Consider the following 25,198-nt stretch of genomic DNA (forward strand, 5'->3'; position numbering starts at 1 on the left):
TAACCCCTACAAGAGGCTTCATCGTCGGTAAAACAGTGCTCAGCACAAATGGAGGATATGTAGAAGCCTAAAAAATAAACCCATGCTACATTCCTAGAAAGAGGAAACGAAATAAGTTGTAATTTGCACATGAACAAGAGGCTTCGTTATGCTTCTCGAGCCAGAAACACTCTCATACCATACCTTGACAGGAGGCTTATTATTGCTAATTTCAGCAAAAACGAAAGATATGGCAGGTTCCCATACTACAGTCACTTCACATCGAATGACCTACTAATATTCTAATCCATGATCACCCGTTTGTCAAAGCAGACTTGTAATCTTGCGGCTGCAGAGCCCCTATTCACTATTTAGCGATTGGAACACAACCATTTTTTGGTAAAAACTTTCAAGCATTATACGTATTAAGTCAATTCGAAAGCGTGTAAATTATTTTTGTGCAGGTGTTCCAGAAACAACCATGGAATGAGTAAAAAAAAATTCATTTAGTAGAAGGATAAAAGGATTGCTTTCCTATCTTCTGCGGAGAAAAAATACAACACTTTCTATTTAGTAAACCAAGTCCGTGTTTCCTCCACTGTGCATTGTACAAAAGTACAACCTAATCTTAAACTAATGGTAATATATCGTGTATAGATTAACGAAAAATCAATTAGTTTAAAACAGATGACGAAACTAGCAAAAAAAATCAGTAATGAAAGTATGAATATGTGAATGTATGAATAACACCACAGACGCCAATAGTGTGAAACCAGCTTTGGCACAAATAGAATTCCCATCATAGAATAGAATTTTTTAAATAAAATGGTAAAGGCTTGAAATGAAAATGGAAACGGAAATTTTAAAATTTGCCTCTAAGTTCCTTGATACAACTCAAACTAACCTCTTTCGTGAACCAGATGTAGCTACCAAAGTGTAAAATCTTAAACTAACATAAATCGATAGGCTATCACGTACAGACTATTGAACCGAATGATCGGATATGTGGATGAGTAAAATAATAAAACTTACGCAATCTCGCTGAAGGCATGAAAATGTTTTCGATCGTACCTTACTGTTTATTTTGGCACTTGTTTTATGGTAGGTCTACTCACATGCAGCAGCTCAAATTTAACTAGTTTCTTTGTTCGGGATACTCAGTGTGAAGAATGACAGGTCGTTAAAACTTTACTTCTCTTGTTTTGTTAAGTTTCTTTTCAACTCAAACACATAAAGGTATAAATACTAGAGATAGATTTATCTCCAGCTGCTCCAGCTACTAGAGCTGGATGTGCTAAGATAAAATAAATAAGATAGATGTTCCGATAAAAACCATATAACACAATCTGCTCAAGATTAAATTTCGAAAATCTATTTTCCAATAAATCCCCACCTTGTACGTATTAAAAACAAAACAATATTAGCGATACCAGCGAATTGTAGCCTTTTTTGTGTTCTGCTCGGCTGCACTACTGTTCTGCTGGAAAAGCAAACACGCAGTGCATAACAAACCTGCCGATTTCATAGCTTTCGTTCCGAAGGAAACTACCTACATCCGAATGAATACCATCTATTTCTCTGCCCAGCTCATGTTGTGTACAGCAATAGAGTACACGGCACGTATTTACTAGCTGTAATAGTTAATACTATCAGCAGTAGCGCTGCTTACACCTTTTGTAATTTGTTATGGTCACCGCTAAGCTCCTCGGGCTCCCGGAACATATATTTAGCAGCTGCGCGCGGTTTTCACAGAAAACGTGAAATCGCATTTTTGCAACCTTTTCCCGAAATGCCAGTAAAGCTCCGTGTGGTAGCACTCCGGAAATGGCAAATACAGTGGTGGACATCACTGGAAAGACCGCTTCGCAACAGTCATTTTTTGGCGAAAAAAACACAAATGTACCACCTAGAAGTTTTACCATTGAATCATTATTCCTTTCAACCGTTTTAGATTTATGATGGTAAATTCTCCTTATATTTTGGATAATTTTCTGTTTTTGCTGGGGTAATATATTTGCCCTGTGCATCCCTGTACTGTACAGCAGCATCTTTTGTATGTGCAGCGGTATTCGGCTTAACCGATTAGGGTACAATTTATAAAGTATCAAAAACAGGGATTAAACAATTGCTTTAAAAGAAGAACATCCCCGGGAAAGACGACAAAAATAGCACCAAACTATATTAGCTCATTTAAGAAAATACTAACGAATTAAATATTTACAGTAATTGTTAACTAAAGTTCCTTCGTTAAGTGTCTTAGTAGAATCAGAAAAAAAAGAAAGGAAACAGCCGAAACTTTTCTCTGAATAATGAAACAACTGTTCTTTTTGAATAAAAAAAAGTTCCCTTTTTCGCCTTTTCTTTTTCCAAATGTTAAGAATTATAATGACTATAAATGATTCACCAAAAGTCTTCAATATCTTTCTAATTTTTAACGCATTTGAAGTATTACTTTAGTTCATAGAATAAAGGAAAGCAACTGTAAATCCCTTATGATACCTCTGAGTTCCCTATGATATGTATTAGTTTCAAATTTACCATTATTCTAATTGCCACATTGGCAATCAAACGACAAGATTTACTGCCGACCCTAGAACGGAAGGCCATTGCGAAAACTTTTCCTTCCCCGACATTAAGCGCACGATACAAGAAAGATTGCTGCTCGAATATTAATCGTATCGATCTGTTCTTCTTTCGGAAACGAATATACTTTCCCAGAGCAATTCACATTCTAAATTCATTCCCAATCACTTCGATATCCGTGTCTGCTACATTTTACTCCCTATGCTACAGCTGTAGTAACTGTGCTCCCCACCCGCTCCAACCCTGCAGCTATCGCACGTAAACATCTGAGAAGCTAATATGTGTAAATGTGCAGCGATTGTCTATTTATATCCCAACATTACTTCGATGTCCTGCGAGACAGCATCGTCTCCCTTTTTTGCCATTTCCCACCACCCACTACGAAACAACTTGTTCAACTTGTCGTGTTCCCAAAGTTCGTCCCGAGGCCTGAGAATCAAGCCAGCGGAGCAGAAAATATGTATCCCCGAAATGGTGCCACTTTGGGGCTGAGATTTTACCTCCCCGAGCCCGAAGCGGTTGCTTCCTTGAAAAAGACCGAATCTAATGGATTCCACTAAGAGCATCCTATTCGTTTCGGCAAAATCCCGAAGATTAAAAGGAAGTACGGCAGACTGGAGGAAAGGAGGGTCTAGCTAAGGAGGCTAAGGAGTGGCGAAACAAGCATGTGTTATATTGTCATTCGATTTTTCCTACTTTCATGTTGTACCTACCACTAAGGACCACCGTTATTGAATGTTTCGAAGTGACACCGAAAACGCGCTGAAAATGAACAGCTGTAAGCAAGTAGAGAGCGTACAAATATAAAAACTAAAACGAATATAGAAGTTGCTAGGATTTTATTCTTATCCGTTTTTTCAGACAGGTGAATCAGATAGACTCACAGTGACTTTTTAATGCAGCTTGTGAATCAAATTATAGACCAGATTGAGCACAATTTCTCGAATTTTTATATACCTACTACTTTAGATTGTCACGCCTCATGCATATTTAGGTCATTTAGTTTGAACGCGATAACGCGCGTTTGCCAAACAATATCCCAAAAATTCTTAAATATTTTAAAGAGTAATTTTTCGAGACAGTAAAAATTACTCATATATCCCATGCACATGTCCCAATACACATCTGTTTGCCTGTTATATAACGGTAGAAGACAGTTTAGAAAAGGAATTCTTTGTTTACTAAACACTTCCAAGATAGGTTACCTTCCTCTACGATATACGAACCAAAATAATCCTAAAATAATAATTCACTTTCTGCTCCATTTCTTCCCGCTGCTGGAGTACGTGCTCGTATTACAGTTGACTGGAATCACACGCACACCTTCCGAATGCGGCAGCATATAGATATAGTTTGCAAGTTGAGAATACACTTGTATCAATAGTTAAGACGAAAAATTTCCAAATTCATATAATCTTTCCCCTGTTTCATGTTCAAACCGGTGCTCAAATGCCAGCAAAATTGACAAAAAGAAAGGATAAGAAAAATTATAACCAGCAAGGACATTGTTGTGTAATGTTTACTATTCATTGTTTTTATTTTTGTCAGTTCCGATTTCAATTAGCTACGCCCACAACCTGAAAATATGAACGAGAATCAACTCGAAAGTCGCAATTCTCTCTGTGTCCTATATGTATGTTGGTGATGATCATAAGCCAAAAGAAAAAAGCGTCAATGTTATCCTGCATCGCATTACGAACCGGCATATGTCTGCCACTGTATTGTGCTCTTGCATGTTGGTAGGTACGTACATATCGAGGACGCTGTATGCGGGTGATAAGCGAATCACTGCGGCAGACGAATGAAGAAAAGGCTATTCGAATGGAATGTGGGCTGATATGGGTTCTGGGATTGATTTTGCTCGCTAGATATCTCGTTCGTTGTATTTTTCCGCCTCTTCTAAACAAACTTCGCCGGTCGTGAACAGGGGAGGATAATTTATGTTAAAGAGATTTTGCCATTGTGTCCGTTGGCTGAGGCTGCTAATTTTTGATTTCATACTTTCTATTCTGCACTTTATTGCTGGTCGTGCTGTTTTTTTTTTTTTCTTTTCATTTCGATTGGAAACTGCTATTATGACTAATCCACATTGCACAGTGAACGAAAACGAACCAAAAACTGGATGCAATTTAGAAAAGAAAGACCAGTTGATAAATAAGGCAGTCACCGTTTAAGCAGAATAAATCTTAACTTCGATTATATTTGTTTTTCTAGTGTGGTAGAGGTAGACACCAGAAAATCAAATATGAGAGAAAATAAGATTGATTCTGCTAAAATAGGGGTTTTAAATCAATATTTACTCATATCTGTGGGTTGTTATTAATAACTGTTATCCATAATTCCTCGTGACGTGGCCAGCGGGATGGGAATCTATCCAAGTAGTGCTTTAGCCATTCTCCACTTTTCATTTATACTCAGTCAAAAATATCCTGCAACACCTCTTGTTGAAAGCAAGAGCCTGTGGCTTCTATCAGCAATTTTGTTATCCCAGTTCTCCTAGTCCCCGCCCCTGTCCGTTGTTAGCAAGCAGCATACCACTTCAAGGGCTTTGTGTCGTAATGACAAAGTGCCAAATCAGGGGGTCAGTCCCGGCGTAGTGGTCAGCATTTACGCCTCTCACGTCGAGGACCCGGGTTCAAATCCCAACCCCACAGCAGTCACGAATGACATAAGCTGTTAAAATGACTATAATCTAACAAAAAAAAAGTGCCAAATCCGGCTAAAACAGTACGGAATGACAGTGGTCCAGAATCTCAGAAGAGCGGACATTAGCAATTGGGTAAAAATTGCGTAATATTTTAGTCTTTGGAAAAGTTTAATGATAAAATATAATGCATCTTTTTGCACTATTAGAGTGACCATGTATTCACTTATTACGGTGATACAAACTTTTTTTTAAATAATTCCAAAAAGTTGAAGAACATACTAAAATGAGCAATTTTGTTGAATATAGTAACTATCTATCTCTTTCTGGTTGAGAAATATAATGATGTATTTAAAAAGAGCACTTAAAATCAATTTTGCTCAGTAACTCAGCTCAGTAAGTTCAGTTTTCAAATGTTTCACAAAGTTATTCATTATGTTAAAATACAAATTTTCTCTGTTTGTCGCTAGAACGTATATTTAATGAGTAATAATTGTAGTATAATTGATTTATAAATGCTCTTTTTAAACACATCATTATATTTCGCAACCAGTAAGAGATAGATAGTTATTATATTCAGCATAGTTGCTTATTTTAGCTAAATAGGTGAATTCACGATCACGCTAATAGTGCAGAAGGATGGTCTATATTTCATTAATATACTTCTCCAGAGAAACCACCCTTGAAAAATTACGCATTTTTTTCCTTATTGTTAATGTTTGCTTTTTTGCGATTCTGAACCACAGTGGATCGTGTTGCTTCAGAAAAGGCAAAAGATGTTTTCCCAGATACTGGTTTACGGAAATCTCCTTGTTGACGGTGCCGCTCGCAATGAAAATGTCGCCACAGGTTCAGACAGTCTACTCTGTCTTCTCCGACCACTACAGTCTACGACAGTCTACAGTCTTCTCCGAACACTATGTTGACTATGAACGATTTCGCTTACTAGACGTGTGAATAACTAGGATTTTCGCGACGCACGACCAAAATTTTGTTATAATTTCGATGACTGTAGAGTCAAAGTCAAAATAAATACAACGTTCTACACGCACATACCCACAAAACGAGGGGTGTTTAGGTTTTTTAAATGCAGTAATTAAAAAAATGGCATCAAATTTGAATCGACCAAATCGTAAAACGCTGTTAAACTTGAACTTTGCCGCAACGATTGTTCCACAACTTCTCATCTTTGCAACAGAGCTCCAGTGCCACGATGCGAGAGAGAGAGAGTGCTGCTAGATCAACACCCTCTCGCCACTCACGAAGTTTAGCAACCTACTGCTCATGCTATCCCATCTTTGCCTGGATCTATACTAAATGTTTCGAGACGAATTGTTATTCGTAGTTGTTGTATTTAGACAGGTTCCCTTTCTAGAATCAAGCAACCGTATCTCGTAATGGGGCTGCCATCTTGGCAATTGGCATTCGCTCCAGGTCAGACGTTATTATGAGCCGCTCTTATCATAGAGAGCAAGATGCTCTGGCTGAAGTCCAACTAGGTTGATCGGCACCTTGCTGTAAAATCGTAGAATCAATATCCAGCGAGTTTATCGCTACGTCCGGTGTTCCACAAGACAGCCATCTGGGTCTGCTCATCTTCGTGGGATACTTGAACAATGTAAACTTTTGGCTACGAGGCTTTCCTTTGCTGATAATCTCAAGATCTACATATCAAGAGGTCAAAAAAGTAGAAGACACCATATTTCTACAACAGCAACTTTTCAGGAAAAAACGGACAATCCTTTTCGGCTATTATCTCGGTGGTGAACTGATTGAAAGAGAGTCCTCCTTGACTCACAGCTCACCTAACCACGAAAAGCTTCACTGATATACATTGCTTGAAGAATTTATACTACACGCTTGGCCGTTCGACGCTGGAATCAGGGATGGCCAGCACCTCAACTTGCAGCGGGTGCGAAGAGTGATTCGCACAGTTCTCTCAGCGAATAGCAAGGATGCAGAGGTATAATCATTAGTTCACTGGCTCCTAGACGCAGTGTAAGTGGCAATGGAACTGACGACAGCGTCTTTTCTTCTCCGAAACACCGCACAAAGCGGACATGAAAACAACTACACTGCCACTGTGAAGCCAAGTGTGACTTCACTGTGAGATACAAGTGTGACTTAGCTGTGCGATTCTTACTATAAATTCACACTTCATAGAACTGTATAGTTCACCAGCGTGCGCGCTGCTGCGGCAAAGATACTGAGAAGCTAGCTGAGAAGTCACTTGGAAGCAGTTTAATGGGGAGTTCGCTGTGTGTTGTTCGATTTCGATGAGCTACACAGAAATTGAAATGCTTCTATGGTGCATGTCAATGAATGACTTTTTCGCGTGGAGTTGGCGGTTATAGGATATTTCGAACAATCATATTTTTATTGCCGTAGGACTACGTCTTACCGCAGATTGCCAAAAACTTAATTGCACCGGACAGATAGCTCTAAGCGGACTTTTTAAAGATAAAATAGTTGCAATCGTTGATTAATAATATTAAGTCTATTTCCAACGCATTTACATTCAATTTTTTCATTTCAAAAAAGGGACTCGATTTTAGCACGGTTTCGATTTTGGCAATATAGGCGATACGCCGTTGTTGCCTAATTCGAAATCCTACTGTATTACAAATCACACCTGGTTGTCCGCGCTCTTAGAATACCATTCTGGCCCGATTTTTGAATAGGTTCTATTGTTGCCATCAACGGAAAAACCGCGTGAGTTATTCCAAACTACCATATAAGGAAACAAACTCTCGCTTCTTTATTTTTGTTTACAGGACTTAACTAAAAATCAGGCTAGCAGTTTTTGTCTATTTCATTATCGCTATAAAACTTTAGTCACTATGAAAATTTATTGTAATTGTAATTTATTTAATTGTCTCGATACTGATGTTTATGGCATATGCGAAATAATTTTTGATATGATTTTTAACGGCTAAACATAAAATACATGCAACATTGGGCATGTTCTAGTATAATCGACTACAAATAATTGACACATTTAGTTGATATTCGAGTCCGACGTGATTTTATACAGCTATTTTCCTGGTATTAGCAAGTAGGTACTATCTAAAAACTGACATGTAGCATGTAACTTGTTGCAACAGTAATGTTGCCCGATGTTTCCAAGAATCTTTGGCCACACCCCACAAATATTACATACATATTAAATTAAAACTAAAATTACTGCACGGCATCACATAGTAATAATAGTTAATATTAAAAAAACATTGTCCGCTAGTTCATTATTTTTTATAAAACATTCCTATTAGCAACGGTGACACACAGAGACGCGGGGACACTTAGACATAGCTTTCACCATGCATATTTTTTTGAATTTTTGTGTGTTCAATTGCATTAATCCATAGGGATAACCTGTAAATAAATGTATTAGATAATACTCCATTAGTCGCGCAGCTAAGCACAATGTAATTTCTTTTTTCTTGTTCATTGAGGTATATGCTTCTACTAATGCTTGTGGGATATTAATTTATCAAACATAAGGTGTTTGTCACAAGACAAGTCAATTGCATACGTTGTGTAGTTTCTGAGAAAAAGGTACATACAGTTTGAAAATCGTGTTTTACCAGGAGCGGTGTTTTATTCGGCGAGGTTGTTTTGCGCCGCACTGGGATGCTTATGTGTATGACTTTGTGTATGATTTTTTTCAAATAAGGCCATTGCAAATACACTCAAGTCGCTTTTTACGCGCAGGATACGTCCCGCGTAAATCAAAACCGCATAAATTCCGAAAACCGCGTAAAAAAACCGCGTAAATTCCGAAAACCGCGTAAAAATAGTCGCGTAAAAAGCGACTTCAGTGTAAATTCAAAAGTTTTTGTCAACCACCCCCCCCCCCCTTTCCCCCTTGGGAATTGGCTTGAAAAATCGGGGGGCAAAAAAATAATTTGTAGCATTTGTGTTAATTTTGTTTTATAAAATCAATTATCTGTGGGTTCTACAGCCTGAAAAACTCGAAAAATGAGTGTACGAGTTGAGTTAATGTTTCTAGCACGAAACAGAAATAGAAATTCGAACAACGGAGTTTCGAAAATCGACCGAAAAATTTTTCTTTTGTTTTCGACTGTTTTCGTAGATTTTTGCATGGAAAATAGTAACGTATATATTAAAAGCAAGAATAGATTTGGTTTTCACATTTAAACTTTAAGTAAAAATGCCTAAAATCAATATTTTTTTGCTCGAATAAAAAAATCTCTTTGTTCCCCCCTTCAGTGGCCCAACACCGGAAGGACAAAAGCTTTATAAAATATTTGTAATGGCCTAACTTTTGACCGATAAGACCATTCTCGTCAAATTTGACAGATATGTTCAGAGCGATAAGACCTCTCGTTTGATACTAAAATAATTGAAATCTGATTCATCTGGATAAAAACGTTATACATCATTGTAAATTTTATTGTGTTACATACGATTATTCATAACTTTCAAATTAAACGCCCAATCTAAAAACAAAGAAATAGTGACCTATGAGGTTATATTACCATTCAAACAAGATTAATAGTGCATAAATGGTTCGGCTATCTCGGAGAAACGTTCGAATAATTGGCGCTTGGCAAAAATACATTTTTAAACATAACTTTTGAACTGAATTTTTGTTTTCAACAAAACTCCCCTAAAAATGTTGCAGCAGCAAGATCTTTCACTTGATACTAAAATTGTTGTAATCGGTTGAGCGGTACTGGAGAAAAATGTGTCGCGTAATTTTCTTATTTTACTTATAAGGCCATTACAAATATTTTATAAAGTTTTTGTCCTTCCGGTGTTGGGCCACTGACAAAGAGATTTTTTTAATTGAGCAAAAAAAATTGATTTTAGGCATTTTTATTTAAAGTTTCAACGTGAAAACCAAATCTATTCTTGCTTTTAAAATATTCGTTATTATTTTCCATGCAAAAATCTACGAAAAAAGACAAAAACGAAAGAAACATTTTTCGGCCGATTTTCGGAAATTTCGTTGTTCGAATTTCCATTTTTGTTTCGTGCTAGAAGCATTAACTCAACTCGTACACTCATTTTTCGAGTTTTTTAGGCTGTAGAAACCACAGACAATTGATTTTATGAAAAAAATTAACTCATACCCTACAAATTATTTTTTTGCCCCCCGAGTTTTCAAGCCAATTTCCAAGGGTGACAAAAACTTTTGAAATTATTTGCAATGGCCTAACTTTTAAACGAAACCTCGGACCGCAAAACAATTCAATAGTGATCTGCAAGGCAGTAACACCTTTCAAACAAGCTTAAAACGGCGATCAAATCGGCTAAGCCATATCCGAGAAACAGATAACTAAAGTCAAGCGTCACACACACACACACACACACACACACACACACACACACACACACACACACACACACACACACACACACACACACACACACACACACACACACACACACACACACACACACACACACACACACACACACACACACACACACACACACACACACACACACACACACACACACACACACACACACACACACACACACACACACACACACACACACACACACACACACACACACACACACACACACATTTTTAGTCGTTTATGTCCCCTTAAACAACACACTCGACTAAAGATTGAGACCTGTGAGTTCGACTCTCACCCTCGCTCTATTCGCTCTAGGTCTATATTTTGGCCTAATATTAAGAATTTTTCAGTTTGTCTGAATCTACATTTTTCGCATTAAGCATTTATTCTTCCCCAACATTATTGATTAAGTTAATAATGAGGATATTTTCAATTATCTTAAACTTCGCATATGCAGTATGCTGCAACTGCAACCAAAATCCTGACAATGCTAAAACCCTAAAATATTAGTTGGTACTTGTCACCATAAATTGCAAAATATAATTACTGTTTATTTCAAGGATTATTTGTTTCGAATTGATAGATGTCATATACAAAATTTATATTATTTTATTCCAATTTACTTTTGCTTCATCGAACGGAAAAATATGCAGGGGTATTCACGTAGCGCTTGCAATGTTGCGTATTTATACTGCCGCTATTTACATAACAGTTCCATCTCCATAGAAACTGGAACTGTTATGCGAATAGCGGCAGTATATACATGAAACACATCATCTATGCAACATAGCAAGCGCTACGCGAATACTACTACTATGTTAGCTATTCCGTGCCGTCTTGCATTTGTGTGATATCTACGCAGCTTTGGCTGTTCGTGCCAGCGCACCTTCCCCTGTGCGAACAAGCGAAACACGATGGAAAAGAGGAGACTAGCAAGTGTGAGTGTGAAGAAACAACACACTCACCTTTGAGTACGCTGCACCGACGCTGTGTGGTTCAATATTTCACTTCTCTGACCAACTGTGATTCACACAGGAAAGAGAGGGTGTAGTTCACCCGCGTGTAGAAACACAGTGAACGTGCCATCCCTGGCTGGAATATTGCTCGACGGTCTGGAATACCCATTATCTAAATGGTGTTGATCGGTTAGAGAAAATACAACGCGAATTCATTCGACTCGCGCTACGTCGCCTTCCATGGAAAAACGCGCTCCAGCCAAGAACTAAGATAGGAAGCGCGCCTGATGCTAATCGGACTGGACACCCCAGCAATCATAATCGCGCGATCATAATGGCGAGGGCCGATTGTCCATTGCTCCTCAACCTCTTATATTACCTCTTCATAGCAAAATGTTTCTTTAAAGGTCGTTTCGAAGAACAAATTATGCAGCATACGAGGCCATCGTCGGAGTGCAACGAGTTTTCAGTCTAGTATCAGTTGGGTTTGATTTTCACCTTACTCGTAGGACTATTCGTGGGAACCTTTTAAACAATTTTCGTACTAGTTGGACGAAAGCTACCATTAGGACAACAATATGTCTGTTGGTATAAACAAATAAACAATAAACAGCATAAGAAAATTGATAGATGAATTGAGCTTAAACTCATTACAATATTTCAATTTTAGAATTGTTAATCGTGGATGTAGTGTCTAAAAATTCTATTCTGAGGAAATGGCATTTAGCCAAATAATAATCGATTACCTGCTTATCACCATTAGAGTATGTAATTTACAGATTACCAACGCTCTTGCAACCTTAAAACGAGAAAGTTTAAGCGATTTTATTCTTATACTAAAGTGATCAGGTTATTTCCAGATGCAAGCAGAACATATTGGATGTACTAATTTAAAGTGAACTTAATTCAACATTACACCGGTTTGGTCAGAATTCAATCTTCTGGTTAGCTGTACGACTCAGTGCAGACGAAACGCGATGAATATGTTGTGCCCAACAATGAAACTAACATTTGAGTAAGCCGATTTCAACCCAATCCCGAAGGTCAATACTCGCGGCAAGCTTCGTAGCAGAGTCAAGTTTATTTTCGCGGATAAATTCGCGAAAAAAATTGAGATTTAGCAACGGATATGTTCCTTTGGCAAGAAAACCAGTATTTTTGTGGTGGATAATCTTATAAATTCGGAAGTATATACGAATGTTATTGCCGTAATAAACGGATTTGACTATTCATTAAGTCCCATGATGATCCAGTTACGTTTTAAGCAGATTTAGTCAGCTGCTATTACAGGTTACAGCAAGGACGTGCTACAATGATACAACGACAATGAAATCCAGTTCATCGCAACAGAGCTGAGTCCATCAAATTGTTCCTAGGTTTGTTCCGCCCAACGGAGTAGAATCAGTCACGTTGATCAGATGAAGAATTCGAAGTTGTGCAACGGCCGATGAGCGATATCAACAGTAAAGTGAAAAAATTTCTTCGAATTATCGATGAATGTTTTAGTTTTTTTTTTTCGTGAAATATAACATAAACCTTTGTTTTATTTTAAGAAAGTGTTTCCAATGAATTGTTACAAAATGTAAGCATTCGAAAATGTCTCATTTCCAAATGATCTAAGCTTTATCGCGATTACATTGTTTGAGTGTTTGAATAGCATCATACTTCAGAGTGGACTAGAAAAAATACGATTAAACAAAAAAGCAAAAAGAAACTTTCTTTTACCTCACATAACCTCTAATATTTAATTTTATCTACACACATTGTTGAAGATTGACATGGGATGGTAGTTATGATATAGGATGAACCCTATCATCCTACTTATTATTGATTCGGCTAGCAGCAAAAGCAGCTCAAAGATGATGCAGATAATCCGTACCAAGCAATCGCGCTTGCCTGCACGAAATTTCGTATAATAAAAGCCTGTAACTACTACAGCAGTAAGTACTTCTCGCAACTACTTCTTAAGTATACTAGATAGTAATCAAGACCATGCAAATCCTATTTTTCATAGGAAAAAATAACGCCCTATACCTACCTACCAGAATATTTCGTGCTACTCTTCTTTTCCGAGCCTAATTAAGCGTAATTTGGTTAATGATAACGGAGTTTTATATCCTGCCAGATTCCTTGTCAACGCTTACGGTATGAAACAGGTCGTACTTGCCGTGCGAGGTAGCTGACGTGGACATGATTAACAGGGCGCTAATGTCAGTTGAGGAATATTGATTTTCAATTAATTTTCCTCCCGGAGCTATGCCCAATTGGCACTCAAAACGACGCAACAAAACGTGCATGCGTACGCGCGACCATTTGTACGTATAAACGAACATGTATTGTAGGGCCGAAAATTCAATCATTGTCACAATTGTCACAAATTTTTCCATTTTAAAATCTCAGGAGCTAATTTTCATATAAAAAGGTGTGTTTTTCCCGATTCGCTAAAACTCATTAAACAATTGAAAAATCGACAGCTGCTATCAACAACTGGCTCCACGTTCATCAATTTTTCACGCTTTAAAGAAATCGATGCCATTCGTTGAGTGACAGCCCGAGCGCTGGGGATCACTGTCAAAAATATCGACCAAACGTCATCCGTCAGACAGAATACTCCTTTGTACGCACGCCACGATAGCGAGGCCGCCCACGATGCTATCGCGTGACTGCCGTACCGTATGAAGCGTAACACAGTAGTGGCCACCAGACTGCAACAGGTTGTCGATCGGCGCGGCGGTCGTAGGTGCCATCCTTTCCGTTTTCAAGAAACAAATACAAACAACTTCGCACAAATGAAACCGCTTTGCCGCTTCTGGTGCCTGCGCCACAGATGGGGGCGAGCACAGCATGTACCTACCTATCTACAACTATGTCAGTAGCGACGTATCAGCGGCTACCCTTTTCCGGCGCATCGATTTTCCAGAGGGCGTGGAAGTCATTTTGATTGACGTTAAATATCGATATCACTACTTAGCAATTGTAAATCGATGACTATACGGTGTCGATTTTAACTAAGTTCGTACCGCTTCGCTTGTGTTTGTTGACTGTCCGACAATGTGACTGAGAAATGCGAGATGAAGCCGACTTTAGTGGACTTTAGTTCATTAATAGTAGCATGCAGCATATTTTTTCCAAGATGATCGATACGATCAATCTGCTTAAGGTGTTTATGGATCGTTGAAATTTTATGACGTGACAATGAAGCGTTGCTAATCGATCCAAAAGAGATATTTAAGGAAGAATTAAATCCACGTATTGTAAGCCAATGAAAGTACAGGTGGCAACCACCGGTAAGACATCAACAAACAAAATCACAACCGACTGCCACGTCTTTTCTGGTCGAATGAATCAAAGTCTAAGCCGTTTAATAGAAAATCGATATTTCAGAGTATGGCAAAAAAGTGACGGGGGTTTCCTAATAGATCCTAACAGACACGAGAAAATAACATGATTTGGAACTGATTTTCGTAACCTACTGTTGGTAATCTGAATCAAATCTATGGAGTTATGATTGCTGATACTGAAAGGATTACTGCCAGAAATAGGATTGAAAGAAAATTACATGTTGCAGTAAGAAAACCCGATTACATTCCCATTTCACCCGAAGAAATTTGATTGGCTTCTATACAATATGCGGTAGCCTTCAGACATTCCCCACTGCAACTGTACATTTCTGTGCATCCTCTAGCGTTTAGAGTAGGTTAAGCTTAGCGAAAACCACTTTCTTATAGATTTTTTTTTATTTTCAGGTAAGCTTACTGGCACCGTCGGAGACCACCCTCTATAACACAAAACATCAGGTACTTGAAATTTTTATCCTAACGTAGAGTAGTTACATTTTGTTCGTTTGAGTTCGTTATCTAGTAATATCGGCGAGAAATCGGCATTAATTGCAGCGTCGTAAAACCTAATCTTAAATGAAACAGTTATTGTTTTAAAGGAATCTGACCATGGGGTTGACAGGAAATACTCGCAACCCCGTTATCAACACGTACTGGTGTGTCTAGGATGCGGCACACTGCATCACGTGCCTCACTTTCACTTTGATATCGTACAACATGATTTCATACGTTAAATTGTGATAAAGTTAAATATACGCCCAGTAATTCGCATTTTTTAAGTCTACGAACTAGACACTAATAAAATTGGGGACTTTTGTAAATAATTGTAAATTTGGATCAAAGAGTTTTAGAATTCTATGAAATTTTGTACACGAAAAGCATTGGCGGAGCTAGCGCTCTTTTCTAGGAGGGGGGAGGGCATAACCCCCGGCATTTTTTTGACCATTTTATTTCGTCGGTATACAAATTAAATGCACATGAATGCATGGGAAATTACTCTAATGTTTTTATTATCTTGAGTTATCTAACTATCGTTTTTCCAAAAATTTAAAACCGGCCAAAAATTCCAAAAATTTAAAACCCTCCCTAGTTTTGCCAATGACGAAAAGTAGTGAATTATAAACGAAATCAACATTTAAAAATTGGAGGTCACCAGTTTATCCAAAAAACTTCAATGAAAATTTTTTAATTTTCTCGGACACCGCTTATTTCAAAAAGGCGTTATTCTTGAATGAATCATCGTAGAACATAGAGTTTTCATAAAAATCAAATCCAGCTAGAAACATTAAGAAATAAGGCAGATACGAAATACGTTTATGTAAACACAAGGAATAAATAATGGAATTAAAAGGAAAAGTTCATTTTCCTTAAACTGGAATACGCACAAGAAAAGAAACAAAGCCTAAGTGCTGCATTCCGTGTCTGAAACTTGACCTTCTGTTTTTGTTCGGCAGATTTCGCAGTCAGCCGATAGAGTGCAGAACAATTGCGGGGCTTGTGCTATGATCCTTTTAAGTCTAATAGCCTCTCCCAGCCGGCATTCGAGACCACGAAGCCAACTGAGAGATGAATGAAGAAATAATAATACTAGAACGATGAAAAAGGTATAAAAATGACACAACAATGGCATCAAAATGATTCAAAAACAACAGAAAAGTGATTCGAAAATGAAAACAATAATGATTATGTAAAAATGAAACGAAAAAGACACAAAAAAGACTCCCAAATGACAAGAAAATATCACAAGACAGATACAGAAATGTTATAAAAATGACAGATAATAATACTAAATTTTGTTTAGTTAGTTTTCTTAGTTAAAAAATTATTTATATAACTACGCCATTTTAAACCATATTTTATTTAAATATATGTAAAACATCGTAATTTCATGAAACAAATGACACAGAAACAGCACCGAAATGTAGCATAACACAAAAAACAAAAATAATACATATGTGACAGAAAAATTATTCAAAACTGACATAAATATAACACTAATGGACTACACTAAAAAGATACCAAAGTAACATAAAAATAAATAGAATGATGACGCAAAAATATACATATTCATCATACACAAATAACAAAAAATAACAAAAATGATTCATAAATGACACAAAAATACTCAAAAATGACACAAAAAACAAGTGTGATAGAAAAAAATGAAAGGAAACTTTATAGATATCTACAGAAAAAGGTACAAAACAGGGAAAATACATGTCGGATACACATTAACTCAAAAATGAAATGAAAATTGTAAATATGATACAAAAATAATACAAAAATAGCATTAAAATAGAATACAAAGAATACGTAAAAGTACAAAGTTACGCAAATACAACAAGGAAAAGTTACAAATCGAAATTATTGTAAAAATGACACAAAATGACAACAACTACACAAAATTAAAGCAAATTACAAAAACGATCCGAAAACAACAGAAAAGTGATATTAAAGTAACCAAAAAATGATACCAAATAATAAAATAATAACGCCAAATTACGTGAAAGTAATGCAATAACGAACACAAAAACGGCACCAATAAGGCCATTGCAAATCATATTTAAAGTTTTTGTCACCCCCCCTTAGAAATTGGCTTGAAAAATCGGGGGGCAAAAAAATAATTTGTAGGATATGAGTCAAATTTCTTTTTATAAAATCAATTGTTGGTGGGCTCTACAGTCTGAAAAACTCGAAAAATGAGTCTCCGAGTTGAATTAACGCTTCTAGCACGAAACAGAAATGGAAATTCGAACAATGGAATTTCCGAAAATCGTCCAAAAAAAATTTCCTTCGTTTTTGGTTTTTGTCTTTTTTCGTATATTTTTGCATAGAAAATAATAACGAATATATTATAAGCAAGAATAGATTCGGTTTTCACGTTTAAACCTTAAATAAAAATTCTTAAAATTCATGTTTTTTTGCTCGATTAAAAAATTCACTTTGTTTTTTTTTTCGCCCCCCCCCCCCCTTCAGTGGCCGAACACCGGAAGGACAAAAACTTTATAAAATATTTGTAATGGCCTAACAAATAATGAACATCGAATATAAAAAGTACCAAAATTATTCACAGATGATATAAAAAACGCATCAAAATGGCACAAAAATAGCACATAATGACACAAAAATGGTGCAAAAACTGATAAAACAATAAAAACAATAAAATTCACGACATTGTCTCAAATAATACCAAAAAGACAACAAAATAATGCGAAAAGAACACAAAAATTATACAAATAATAACACAAACTGCCAAATAAACCAGACAAAAATGATACAAAATACTTAAAAATGATACCATGTAACAGAAAAATGTTACAAAAATTATAAAAAGATTATTCTAAAATGATAACCGGAATAAAAATACACAAAATGATACAAGAAATTCAACAATGACACCAAAATGGTAAGAAACAGGGAGCGAAACGGGTACACTCTTTCTATTACATTTACCAGCATGCAAATCCATGTCAGACTCTTAACCAATACCATCGCTCTGTACTGTTTCTGTATCGACAGTGGCTATCTTATAAGTGTCGAGACTAACCAGAATATGTGCATGATAATAAGCAAACATTTTCATACGTTAGCCGACTATTCGCCGACATTTGCCGCTTTTTACTTACAGTTATAGTTGAAATAGTATGGAGTAGTGATAAAGAATGAGATGTATTGAGAACCTTCTTATTAAAAACCGTGTTGTTTGGGGGAAAGCTGTATGTTTGGCTTACGGACGCAAAGCAGCAAAAGAGAATACAAAAAAAGTGTCTCCAAGACTGGTGACACTTTTTCCCCCATATCGACGAGTGTCTGACAAGTAGAACAAAGGATGTTTTCATTATTCTTGTATTTCTTTTCGGTGCTTGTGTACCAGTAACATGTCGCGAGACTGGTAGCAAGATACAATGGTAAATGTCTTCAAATTTTTGTCACCAACCAGTACATTTACGTCCCTGGTAAGAAACACAAAACTAATAAAAAAATACACAAAAATAAAATTAAAGAGAAATCAAATCAATACAACAATAACAATATTAATAACTGTAAGCAAAACACCGTAAACGCACCTAATTGTGCGTATGGAGCCCAATTCTGCGCACCCTACATTTCAGTTAAAACTTCCAAATTTCGGAAAATTTTCATCTTGAATAACACATCTATGAAAATATGTGTACATAGAGCTATTCATTTGAAAATGCTATGATTTCTAAGGAGAATGTGCAGTGCACAGAATTAAGAACCATGCGCAGAATTAGATGCGTTTACGGTAACAAGCAAAAATTAATATAAAAACTGGATGAAAACTTCAGAAAACAAAAACAATTTTTAAAGGAAAATTATTTTTTTAGTCATGATTATTGCAGCACTAGCTGATTACCCGATCTTACTAGGGGTCCATCCCAAACAGAAATTTCGGTTTTATTACACTGTTATGATGACTTTTATAACCAAAATTGGACAAGAAAACCGCAAAAAGAGTGCAATTAAACTCACATTGTTACTTGGGATATGTTTCTCAGTCACTTGTACATCTGACATTGTAACGAAAATTCTCACGATGCAAGAAAGAAAACCCTTTTTCTTCATTTAAATGTGTCTACACACTTTGTCAGTTTCCCTCCTGTTGTCCCCCAGCCACTGGTAAATCTGTCTTCTTCTCGGCAATTCCTATAAATGGACACAAAATATTGTTTTACGTTTTTGAACCTCCCCCTTGTTAATGGTTACGCTATTCTCCCGAAAGAAATCCAGCCACTTGTACAACTGCTATCGTTCCAAATGATAGAAAAATGCACGCCTTTACCCATTTAAACCTTCCTTCCCCTTGTAAGAGACCGTCTCCCTGTTTTGTCAACCGCCATGCGCTGAGCATTTTTTGACAAAAACAAACTACATTTGTTGAAGAACCGTCCAAACGTTCCGGAGTTATGGCGAACCAAATTATATCAACACAATTAGCTAAACTGGAAACCTACTTATTGCTCCACGTTCAGTTAGATACTCCACTTTCTACCGCGATCAGGGCACTCTAGTGCGTATTTACTGGGGAAGGACAAAACCAAACTTGTCTATTTTGATCTCACTGAAAAAAAAGTATTTTATAAAATTAACAGGAACTACCAGTGTAATTCCTTTCATTGAAACTACACCCATTGAAATCTCTATGTTTTGTTCTCAAATCTATTGTTCGCTTTTGTGTTTGTTCTTTTGGTTAAAGAAACAAATTACTAATTAATAACCAAACCATAAAATATGTTATCATTTTACAAAGCACTATCAATTATATCGTTGAGCAACTTTGTTTTGTTATAATAAGCTTTAAATCACTAACCGAAAATATGCTTGAGTTTACTACTCTTAAAGTACGTATAATTTATGCATGCAGTAAAAAACCAGTTGACAGCTTAGCAAGTACTCTTTAGTGATGATTAATTCAAAGCCATTTGAAAAGTTTCCAAAGTTTATGATTATTATCCAACTTGGATCCGGACGTACGACGACGATGGATGTTCTGTGCCGGTTAATATAATTTCAACGAATAAATTTATGATTCATCTCCACATAAATTCCCGGTTATGCATGACATTTATTGCTGTTAAGCAATATTTTGTCCATCAATACCAGTCATGTCTTGGGGAACAACCCACCTTTAATGCGTCATCAATTTATTATTAGTTTCATCACTTTATGCGAAACTGTCTCTCTGTCTCTAGCTCCCGCTTCTCTCTCTCTCTCTCTCTCTCTCTCTCTCTCTCTCTCTCTCTCTCTCTCTCTCTCTCTCTCTCTCTCTCTCTCTCTCTCTCTCTCTCTCTCTCTCTCTCTAATCGACGGTTCTATCCCTTCTCATTTATCAGCCCAAAAGGGACATCACGAAGACATAATCGAGTTTTATAATTCAACTGAACGCTCCAGGATCAATAAATGGGTCTTTAGCTTGCTGCGTGTCTAGTGCTGCTGGGCTGCAGATAGCGGTAGACCTTTCTATGCTAATTTTGTGCCATTTGTGATCGGTGACACGTAATCTTTGTGACTTTATTGATGAACATTGTTCAGAGGGTGCCGACGTAGGTTCGCAAATAATAATTCACTACTTCGGGCCGCTCGCCACTACCATGTGCCTCCTCGCTTCGCTTGCCAGCTCTGCAATCCTGCCGAGCAACCCTTATCAAAGTCAACAGCAGATACGACATATTGCCATAATTCCTTGTCCACATTTCCAGCACCACATGCTAAGAAGCTTTCGAATATGTGGGTGTCGGCATTTGACTCGGTTCAACTGATATCAGAGCTTTTCAGAGTCAGACCAGAGTGACGGTAGTGAGTGAAACAAACGCCACTTTACATTCACAGTCAATCACAGTATCATGGCAAAAGTTATTCGACGAATAATTCCACTCCATTCCCAAATGTCAATTTCAATGCAAAGCTAGCTAATAGCACGCACAAAAGCCTCTCATATTCATTCGGTGTGGTGTATCGCCTCCTGATGATAATCCGCACACCGTATTGCTTCAAATGTTAATCCTGGAAGTTAGGATGAGCTGGCAAACTTGTACCAGGCTGGGACTGCACGCGTGACGCAAATAAATTGCTCTGACTCATTCCTGTGCGCTCTGTGATGACGGTGCTTTTGTTTAGGGGAATACTAAGCAGGATTAGTTTATAAATTTGTAACAAAAAAAAATTAAAATGGAATCCCATAAACGCATTGCACTGAAAATTATTCAGCGAAATTAACGTTTAACGTCGCTTTGTGAAGATTTAATTATCACCTGACAATTTTAAGGTGGTGTATCTAAAGTTTTGCGCAATTAAAAAAAAATTAAAACAGCCGAATGTTAATGTTTAAAACACGTACAAATTCATGATTCAGGTAGCGGTAATAATTAGTGTTTCTCGGAAGCTGAGGGAAGCACCAATTCTGTAAAAACTGCGATATTTGTGTCATGTTTGTGTTAACAATATTTTCTGATATTTGAAAAACTTTTAATTACGCTGATTTTGGCCAGTCTTAACCCCTTTTTCGCTATATACTTACTGGTTTATTCCCCGTATGACTCTAACAGCTGGTCTTTATCCAGTTTCGTCGAGTTATTTCCTTGCGATAATCAAAGTATGTAGGTATGTACCGAAGCGTCAAGTCCCGGTTTCTCGTTATCGAGTCTAGATATATTTGAGGCTGTGGGGATATCGATTGTCAAATCAAGTAGATCATATTAAGCAGCCATAATTGTCTGCTGTACGTATTACTTCAGCAACTAACATTATTTATACTTACTCACTAGCGGGTCTAGACTTTGAGAATAGATGTGGTAAACTCCTTCCATACATGTATACAGTATGGTAGCAGCAACTTTCGTATATACAACATACAGCGTGACGTCTTTGCTTTCGGATTCTGTCGATCATTGCGGTTAGATACTTTTTGAAGTATAAACGTACATAATCCTGCTCTTTTTGGACTTTTGGACGGATGCAATTTTTTTACTGCATGTCGAACATAAAAGTTTGATTTGCATTTATAAGTTCTCACTTTTTGTGATTTTTATCATCATACGGAACACTATTTTTGGCCACTTACGATCGACGGTCAAACATTTTCTGGAACGAAAAATTATAAATTGTATAAGCCATAATTTTTATTTAATCTGCGATGAAAAAAATTCAGTTTTTCCAGGTAGGTATGTATAAACAATGTTTTCACGCCCGTACAACTGCCGCTGTCAAATTTATTTTGTAACTTGAAACATCATCAAAATGTGGCCTACTGTTTATGTTAGGCAAACCGGCATTAAATTCGAGATTGTGTTTGGATGAGCGAACAGCGAACGGTTCATTACTCAATTTGCAAACTCAATTATTATTTCGAATAGACACTCGACTGGTAGCGAATCGGATGAGATTTATTTCATCAACTTACCATTTATCAGTGGTATTTTAAAAAATAAACTTGCAAATTAGTTGAATTTTATCGTTTGAATTAAATCCTTGAACAGAATCGTTGCGCCCGTTCGTTAGATAGAGAATACGGAGCGGTATGGCTTGTCGGAGAGTAGGAATACTGTCGGTGGGAATCTGTGTTCCTCTGGGGCTGCCTATGTTATGTAGCAGCAAGACGGATGTCGAAAATCTCATCACCAGTTTGCAGCTGCAAATGGTGGAAACGGGCAGGGGGGAGAAAGTAAAGGAAATGCTGGAGCATTTATCTCTTCACCTCGTTGGGCTTGAGCGGGCTGCCCCACTGTGTCAGCAGATATAGTCTTCCCGATATCCAAGCCACATTGTGTGTCTTTATGTATATACATAGAAAGAAGGATGATTTCTTGCGCTTGAAGAATGCCAAGTGGCACATTCGCGGATCATCTTCATAGTTCACATGGAGGGATTTTCGGAGAACGGGCATCCGGCAACCACCGAAACGGATGACGAACTTTTCTTCCGCAGCCAGGGATAACTCGGGTGATTCGAGGAAGGGGCAATTTAAAAGGCGGCTTCGAACGAAGAACGAACACAAATGCGGGCGTAAAGGGCTCTATCTGAATGTTCTGAGAAAGTGAACAAAGATGGAAAATTTATTCCTCGAATGCCGTTTTCTTTCGGTGTGGAAAATTCTGTCCAGCCGCTAGAAGGAGAGGGAAAGGAAAATTTTCATTAAATTCTTCTAGTGCCATGAACCTTGCACGCGCTTTATTTAGGAGCCTGATTTCATTTGATGATGAAAAAAGATCGACAGAGTGTATGTATTCCGGTTGGCTGGCAGTGTGTGGATGTGAATTTGCCAAAATAGAGACTCAACCAAGCCCATCCGGTCGTGATATACCCAATGTATGTATGGAAGAATCCAACTAATGAGTTACATATTTGTATCAATAGTGTCAGACAAAGTAGTTTTTCGGAATAATTCCAAACAAAGTAGTATTGCAAATACTTGAATATAATGGTACTCCTTATCACACAGAATTTTTTTAATGAATTTTACGAATGAAAAGAGTGAATGTAGCCCCATGTCGACGGCATACATATAATATGAGTAGGAATGAAGGAAACTTTCCAGTTGGCACTTATTTCCGGCTGCCGCTTCGTAGCTGGCACTTTGCAGCGTATTAAATTGCTGGGAAAAGAAGTGTCGATCGTAGTTCGGATTGGAATAAACAGTCGTTAATGTTCATCGAAAAACTTCTCGAGTAAAGTTTGGACTACACAGCCAAGAAAATAAGCACACATATATAAGTATATTAGCGTAAGGAAAACTTCTGTGAAACTTATTTGGCCCTTCGAAGTTTATGCCGGTTCGGATGGTTTAGTTGGAAATACTACGCACTTCAAACGAACGTTAACTTTATGATTGCCAACGGTTTTGGTATGGAATGCAGTACAAACAAAACCCTTTTTCGAGTTACAGTTATATGAAATAGTTAAAAGCTAAGAAAATATTATAGATCTAAAATTATGCTTTGTTGATCTCCGGTGTCATTCACACTGGCTTTGATTGTAAGAAAATTTTAAACTTCGGCAACCAGTTCGTGCACGAGAAGTGAAAAAGATCAGTCGTAAAAATATGTTTACTCCTAGATTCATTTGGAACTCATTCTTTCCGCTTCCAGTATCTTTAAGCGCTGGAGGGCGTACCAACCAAGTCGGGTGGAAAGTGCACCCAGTCTGAAATCCACCCACCTTAGGGCCACGCCGCGCCGGGCCAAACGTTATTGTTGGGAACACACCGTTGGGCGGCGTCGGTTGACGCACTGTCGCTGCGCGCTGCCAGCCAAGCCGAAGAAACCAACAAACGAGAAATCAAGATTTCGGCTACGATTTTAGAACAGAGATAAAGTTTTGAATTATATTTCCTCCCGTTCGCTAATCTTGTTTCGGTTTATTTCATTTCGCTGATTTCGCAGATTGCAGTAAGCACTTTCGTCGTCTGCTGCTGCTATGCTGGTGAAATGGAGCATAGAAGCTGAAACAGGCTGTGAAATGCACGACGCTTGTTGGTCCCTGTGCTTGCGACATTACCTATGTATGAAATGTTCTGCACAGGCGGGAAAATTTCCAGAAAGACTTTTTAATGTAGTTACATAGAATAAGTCAGCGGGTGCGTTGGTTCTGAAAGGAAAGGTATAACAATTACAAAACTATAACGTTGAGTCGTTAAATAGGAACTGGTTTGAAATGGATACTTTTATTTTCCTCTAACTGCTTCAAAGTTTTATGTAAATTGTATTACTTATATAACAGACTTGATTTGTAATTGAAAAATTAGCATTGGCCTGCCCGTAGCGGTACAAATTGGGCCATATAACCACCATTCTATTCAAAATGTAATATCATGAAAAATCAGAAGCAACTGTATCCTACACGAGT

General features: G+C 37.4%; 1 protein-coding gene across 13 annotated transcripts in view; it reads left to right on the forward strand.

Annotated features, from left to right (window-relative positions):
* The window catches only part of LOC128734982 (protein alan shepard), a 370,743-nt gene that overhangs the window by 302,891 nt on the left and 42,654 nt on the right, over positions 1 to 25,198 (forward strand). For 12 of the 13 annotated variants that reach the window (XM_053829412.1, XM_053829406.1, XM_053829405.1 and 9 more), the window contains one exon: positions 15,245 to 15,295. The exons of the other annotated variant lie outside the window; for it this stretch is intronic. In XM_053829412.1, coding sequence (XP_053685387.1) covers positions 15,245 to 15,295 — 51 coding nt within the window. The remainder of the gene's footprint in view (positions 1 to 15,244; positions 15,296 to 25,198) is intronic. 13 annotated transcript variants of the gene reach the window in all.

The sequence above is a fragment of the Sabethes cyaneus genome, chromosome 2 (assembly GCF_943734655.1).
Source record: "Sabethes cyaneus chromosome 2, idSabCyanKW18_F2, whole genome shotgun sequence".
In the NCBI taxonomy this organism is placed as follows: domain Eukaryota; kingdom Metazoa; phylum Arthropoda; class Insecta; order Diptera; family Culicidae; genus Sabethes; species Sabethes cyaneus.